Source organism: Vanessa cardui, chromosome 7 (genome assembly GCF_905220365.1).
Source record: "Vanessa cardui chromosome 7, ilVanCard2.1, whole genome shotgun sequence".
NCBI lineage: Eukaryota > Metazoa > Arthropoda > Insecta > Lepidoptera > Nymphalidae > Vanessa > Vanessa cardui.
In genome coordinates, this window is record NC_061129.1 from 6,312,011 (window position 1) to 6,319,352 (window position 7,342).

The window sequence follows — 7,342 nt, forward strand, 5'->3', positions numbered from 1 at the left end:
TTTCCATGTACATAGATAGACATGTCATCAAACAAATATACAATATGTTTCTAGTGTTGCGTTTTTGACGTTTGTTTTTTAAAAAATATTCCAGGCAGAACACGTCGCTGTCCCAGTTTTATCGTATATGTTATATGAATAACCTAACTTTTGGTATCGTATTTTTATAACAATGTTCAGAGGAATTCAGTTTTAATTCTTAGAATAATATACTTTATAAAAACGAGGTAAGAATTTTCAATGATGAGCCGAGTTGGCCCAGTGGTCAGAACGCTTGCATTTTAACCGACGACAGCGGGTTCAAACCCAGCCAAGCTCTATTGAATATTCATGGGCTTAACTTGTGTTTATAATTCATTTCGTGCTCGGCGGTGAAAGCAAACATTGTGAGGAAACCTATATATTGTGTCTAATTTCATACAAATTCTTCCACGTGTGTATTCCACCAACCCGCATTGGAACAGCGTGATGGAATGTTGCAAACCTTCTCCTAAAAGGGAGAGAAGGCCTTAGCCTAGCTGTGGGAAATTTACAAGCTGTTGTTGTTGTTGTTTATTAATCATTTTGAATTACTTAACAAGAACTTTATTTATTTCATGAAATAACATAATAAATAAAAGAATCATACGTCAAAGTGAAAAGCTGCAAGTAGACTTTATTTAATGTAACATCGTATTGAAATTCTATTTGCAGCGTGTTTGTATTATCACAGGTAAAATCCCCCGCGATTTCTGATGAAGATTGATGCATTCACGGAATTCAAACGAGTTCGTGTAAGTATAGTATATATATAAAGTATATAAATAAGTATATATAGGTGCGTGCTGCGTCACCACAGATGAGCGCCAATAAAGTCAGTGCGTAATGAGCTACAGCGCGTTTCACTTGTGTCCTATATCTACCAGTGGCGACGAGGAACATCTACCCACAAAGCGAAAAATAAAAAACGAACAAAGGAATTGAGGCGGATTAAAATGTTTTCCAATTCAAAGCCGTTTTTTGGAAATATAACTACATTTAATCATCAGCATCAAGATTGGGTCACATATAAAAGTCGACTCCAGCAGTGGTTCGTGGCAAATGACATCGATGGTGAATCGGACAAAGGAGGTCTTAAAAGGCGCGCCATATTGCTCAGCGCATTCGACGAGAGCACTTATCAACTGGCCAGCAATCTCGTTTTTCCAAAAACTCTTGACGCAGTGAGTTATGTGGAAATTGTACGAGTTTTGGATGTACATTTTACTCCAAAGCGCTGCGGGTTTGCAGAACGTCATCACTTTTACGCGGCGTCGCAGCGACCGGGGGAGTCGCATGCGCAGTGGGCGGCGCGGTTACGAGGTCTAGCGAGCCATTGCAGTTTCAAGAATTTAGAAGAAGCTTTGCTAGACAAATTTGTGATGGGGATGCTTCCGGGTACCGAAAAAGAAAAACTCTTCGCAATGGAAATCGGGGAGTTGTCGATGGCAAAGGCGGTTGACCTGGCGGAGGGCGTGCGGTGTGCACGCATGGCGACTACGGCAGCAGGCACAGCAGAAGGAGTCAGCGTTGACCCTTTGTTTAAAATGACAAAGGGCCGCACCAATCGTAGTGACGGTGATAAGTGTTCCGTGTGTGGTCGAAAGAATCACAAATCTAGTGAGTGTCGCTTTGTAAATTACCGGTGTAAGAAGTGCAATAATAAGGGTCACCTGCACCGAATGTGTAAAAAAGTCAATTACGTAGACTCAGATGAGGTGAACGAGGGTGACGACGGTGAGTTTTTTAATATTCGCAGTAATAACGGGGGGCCTATGACCGAAACAATATCTATCAATAATATTTTATTAAAATTTCAAATTGATAGTGGGTCGTCTGTAACCGCTATATCAGATAAAACTTATTATTCTTATTTTAACAGTGTTACTTTAATTCCTACCAACAAAAAGCTTATCAGTTATAACGGAGGCTTAATTCAAAGTTTAGGTATAGCTAGGTTACCAGTGACATACAACAATAAAACAAACGTATTAGATTTCTATGTCATACAAAATGGAGGGCCGCCATTGCTTGGTCGCGATTTTATTTCAAAATTTAATTTAGAATTATCACCAATTAACGGTTGTTATCATGTGTCGTCGGTACCGGAATCGGAATTGCAATCATTTTTAAAAAAATACTCGGATATTTTTACCGACGAATTAGGTTGTTTTAATAAATATAAAATAAAATTGCACTTGAAAGAAAATGCAAAACCAGTTTTTATGAAAGCCAGGCCGGTTCCGTTTGCGTTAAGGGATAAAATAGATAAAGAAATAAGCCGTTTATTGCAGATCAAGGTCATCGAGCCCGTCGAGTTCTCGGAATACGCGTCACCTATTGTGCCGGTGTTAAAACATAACGGTACGGTTCGTCTATGCGCTGATTATTCACAAACGTTAAACAAACAGTTATTAGTGGAGAAATATCCTTTACCGACTATACAAGAACTATTTACACGATTACATGGTGGGGAACAATTTTCAAAATTAGACATGTCTTCAGCGTATAATCAGTTCGAATTGCTAGATGATAAACATGTCACTTGTATAAACACACACAAAGGGTTATTTAAATTTAAACGGCTTGTGTTCGGGTTGTCTTCGGCCCCCGCCATATTTCAGAGGGCCATGGAAAGTATTTTATCGGGGATAGATGGCGTACTTTGCTTTTTGGATGATATCCTTATTACAGGAAAAGACAAGGTGGAACATTGGGCTAGGTTAAAATTAGTTTTCGATAGATTAAAAGATTCGGGCTTAACTTTAAGAAAAGAGAAATGTGAATTTTTCAAAAATGAAATAAATTATCTCGGATATATAATTGATAAAAACGGGATAAGGAAATCGTCAGAAAAAGTTAAAGCAATTTTAGAAGCTGCAGTCCCTAAAAATTTAAAAGAATTACAGTCGTTTTTAGGTTTAATTAATTATTATAGGAATTTTGTACCCAATGCATCCACGCACTTAGCCCCTCTGTATGATTTATTAAAAAAAGGAGCTAAATGGTCGTGGTCCCCGCAACACGAAAGGGCGTTTTTGGAAGTAAAAACATTTTTAACTTCAGAAAACGTATTAGCTCATTTTGATTCAACCGCAAAAATCATATTAACGGTGGACGCTTCACCTTACGGGCTAGGGGCGGTGTTATCGCAGGTCGGAGCCGACGGCTTAGAACGTCCAGTTTCGTTCGCTTCACGAACGCTAAACTCAGCTGAAAAAAAGTATTCTCAAATACAAAAAGAAGCCACGGCTATAATCTTTGGGGTACGCCGGTTTCATCAATATTTATATGCTAGATCCGAGCCGTTTATATTAAGAACCGACCACAAGCCGCTTATTTCAATTTTCGGTTCCCATAGGGGTATTCCAGAGGTGTCTGCAAATAGGTTGCAAAGGTATGCAATATTTTTGTCAGCATATAACTACACCATTGAGTATGTCAAAAGCGCCAACAATAGTGCAGATTTCTTATCGCGCGGGATTCGGCCGGCGACAGCAGCGGCGTCGACCGACGGAGCTGCGAGTATTAGTCCGGGAGGAACTCGCGAAGACGCCGGTAGTGTACGTGGATGGAACGAGACGGCTACATACGTCAATTTTATTTTAGAAGGATGTTTACCGGTGACATTAGATCAGTTAAAACATGAGACTAAAAATGACCCGGTACTCACTCAAGTTAGTGATTATGTCTTTAAGGGTTGGCCTCGGAAAGTTTATGATTGTAATTTATTACCATATTTTAAATGTAGGTTGCAGTTATCATTAGAAAATGGAATTTTAATGCGGGGGCATAAGGTAGTTATTCCAGAAAATTTACGTAAACACATATTATTAGAATTACACAAGTCACATTTAGGTATAGTAAAAACTAAGGCGGAGGCCCGTTCTAGATTTTGGTTTCCGGGAATTGATGAAGCGATAGAAAAAATGATCGGAGATTGTTCAACATGCATTAGTATGCGGCAATCGCCACCCCGCGCTCCGCCGGCGCCCTGGCCGTATCCGACACAACCATTCAATAGAATTCATATAGATTTCCTTGGACCAATTCAGAATAAAATGTTTTTTGTAATAGTTGATGCTTACAGTAAGTGGGTTGAGTGTTTTAATATGAATAACAATATAACATCGGGATCGGTTATTAGTAAATTATGTGAATTCATGTCTAGGTTCGGGGTACCTCAAACAATCGTGAGCGATAACGGCACTTCATTTACATCTGAGGAGTTTAATGCATTTTGTAAATTAAACGGAATATGTCACTTGACCTCGCCGGCATACCATCCCTCCAGTAACGGCCAAGCAGAGACTTATGTTAAAATAGTGAAAAAGGGCATAAAAACAGCTTTGTTGCTAGGTGAAAATGCGCAAGATATGAATAATAGGTTATTAAAATATTTATTCGACTATCGGAATTCTGTGCATAGTACAACGGGGGTGTCTCCCGCGAAACTGGTATTCGGTCGTCAACTGAGGTCAATACTAGATCTTTTAATTCCTCATCCGTCGCCTTCGTCCCCTCGTCTGAATAATCATGTTCAAAACAAACAGTGCTTGCAGACTAAATATCACGGCGGAAAATTAAGAACTAATTTTAAACCAGACGATGTAGTGATGTTTAAATCTTTTATAAATAAAAATAGATATGTGTGGTGTAAAGGTACTATTATCAAACAGTTGGGTAAAGTGTTATACTTAATAAAGACTTGTGAAGGTATTAATGTTAAAAAACACAAAAATCAAATTGTTTTGTCAAGGAATGTGTCTAAAAACCAACTGGTTCAACCGGGGAACAGTAATCGAAGTGAGGAGGAAAATCAACACCGAAGTGATGTGAAACTTGCATCAGTTCCCTCGACGAGGACGCAAACTAAGATGGTTTTGAGAAATATTCCTAGAGTAAACTATAAAAAATATTTTTAGATAAAAATAATTGTCAAATAAGGGGGGAGGAAATAGTAGATAAATAAGTATATATAGGTGCGTGCTGCGTCACCACAGATGAGCGCCAATAAAGTCAGTGCGTAATGAGCTACAGCGCGTTTCACTTGTGTCCTATATCTACCAGTAATGGACGCCTGAAATCACTGTGACAACTGGGGCGTATGTTTTCAGAGACAAATCAGAAAGGCGATAAAAAATTCATAGTGAATATTGATTTTTGTGAGAATTATTGTGTTTGAATTGTTGTTCTTTGAACTTTAAGCTGATATCAGTAAAATATTATTTTTCATATATAAATGTTATTCAACTTATTGTGAAATATTAACGATTTGTAGATATCCCACTGCTGGGCTAAGAACTCTTCTTTTTAAACAGACTGGATGGAGCTTGTTCTACTATATTACGCTAATGCGGGTTGATACCCCGATGGCAGATTTTCATCCCAAACTTTTTACGCGGTTTTCTTTTACCGCTGAGCACGAAATTATTTAACAGTAGAAATTAAGCTCATGAAAATTCAGAGGTTTGAACCTTACGTTTTTTTCTCATTTGGGATTTATTTATTCTAATTTCATGAGGGATTTCTCTGATGTTTGGTAGTACGGAGACAGAGCATATAGAAAGTGGATTTCAACAACCGAAAAATGCATGTTCAACAATTGACAGCAGGATTGAATTTGAACGTGGTTAATTTGTATTTCTAACGCTACGTGGTACAGGAAAATATTGCAAGGTGTTCTTTATATATCTGATGAAATTCTGCAGTTTATGTTATATATATTTGGTACATGTGTATTTCCGCTCTTTAGAGTCGAGATGGTCCAGTGGTTAGAACACTTGCATCTTAACCGATGATTGCGGGTTCAAACCCAGGCAAGCACCGATGATTCATGTGCTCAATTTGTCTTTATAATTCATCTCGTGCTCGGCAATGAAGGAAAACATCGTAAGGAAAACTGCATGTGACATATTTCATAGAAATTCCGTCACATGTGTATTCCAGCAACCAATTGGAATTGCGTGGTGGAATGTGTTCCAAACCTTCTCCTCAAAGGGAGAGGAGGCCTTGAGCCCACAGTGGGAATTTACAGTCTGTTGTTGTTTGCATATCCGCATATCGTCGTAGTGCGCGATTTACAAGCTGTTGTTTCTCCTCCTATGCTATGCATTTATTTTCCACATTCATGTTTTATAAGTTTTATTGCATCCATGAATTAGGTATATTTAGAAAAAATGATCATTAAATACTATTACATACACAAGTATAAAGATAATATCAATTTGTTGAAAATAATATTTACAAGTCAAAAATCAGAAGAAAAGAAGGTTGACATCATCTACCAAACTTTATATAGATACGTATCGTGGAATACCTTTAGTAGTTTATCTTCAGAATGAAATACATGGAATTACTAAAATGAAACACCTGATAATAGAAATTTCACCCGTATTTGAACTAACAATCTTCGTGTACCCACTGAGTGATTCATGCTGGTTCTGTTTCGGAGAAAATCTTAAGTCTTTTAATACATTTTTTAATGTAGAGTATGTATTGGCGTACTTTTGGGACAAGGTTGACTTGTATGCCTTGACGGTAAATGATATGACGTTCTTGTATGACGGTAAAGGAGAGGGGTCCTTTTGTGCTTACGATCAAGTCATATTTGGTGTTATCCATATTTATTTGTTCTCTTCAATAATGAATTTCATTAACCATCAATTTCGATGTTTTATAACTGACGCACTTCTCGTAACAGCTGATACGAATTCGACAGTTCCACCTAATGATGCTTAGCAAATGAAAATGCTGAACATAGGTTGTTTTATTTTTCCCCTATAAATATGTCCATTACTGGAAAAGGAAAGGAAACATCGTATTATGCAATACATGATATACTGCAACCACATTATTTCGTGAAATACATTTAGTTTCGATTCCCACCGACCGGAAGTTCCTCTCGTGTCACGTCACTTCCTTTGTCTCCCGCCACTCTCGGATTATGTTAATGCTGTCTCAAAGACATTTGTCTTTGCGTAATGCTCAGCTTTTCTTGTGCAGGAACCGTGTTACTTTCCGATGTAATTCAACTACGTTATTTATTATTTATAACTATTTGATTTAGTCAGACCTAGAAAAAGAATTGTACATTCTTTTTAATCATAGCTGATACCTTTAAAAGTATTTCTTGTAACTTTAGGAATATTTAGATGAGTTTGGACTTATCCAATCTCCAATAATAATAATATTGTATATGGCCTCACTCTGATAATCCTACGGACGGTTATTCTGACATGATCGGAAAGATTTCAGGTGCAGGACCGACGACTTCACGATCATGAGGTTCTTTCCGACACATGGAATTTTAAAAAATTCCAAT

At 37.7% G+C, this 7,342-nt stretch overlaps 1 protein-coding gene across 1 annotated transcript; it reads left to right on the plus strand.

The window, feature by feature from the left end:
* The first annotated feature begins 808 nt into the window (after positions 1 to 808).
* LOC124531344 (uncharacterized protein K02A2.6-like) lies at positions 809 to 5,055 on the plus strand. The gene has a single exon (XM_047105875.1). It carries the CDS (start codon positions 975 to 977, stop codon positions 4,941 to 4,943), a length of 3,969 nt encoding a protein of 1,322 aa, XP_046961831.1. The 5' UTR covers positions 809 to 974; the 3' UTR covers positions 4,944 to 5,055.
* Positions 5,056 to 7,342: the final 2,287 nt, after the last annotated feature.

Excerpts from the sequence above, each read along its gene's own strand:
- LOC124531344 (XM_047105875.1), top strand. The coding sequence starts at position 975 with ATGTTTTCCAATTCAAAGCCGTTTTTTGGAAATATAACTACATTTAAT.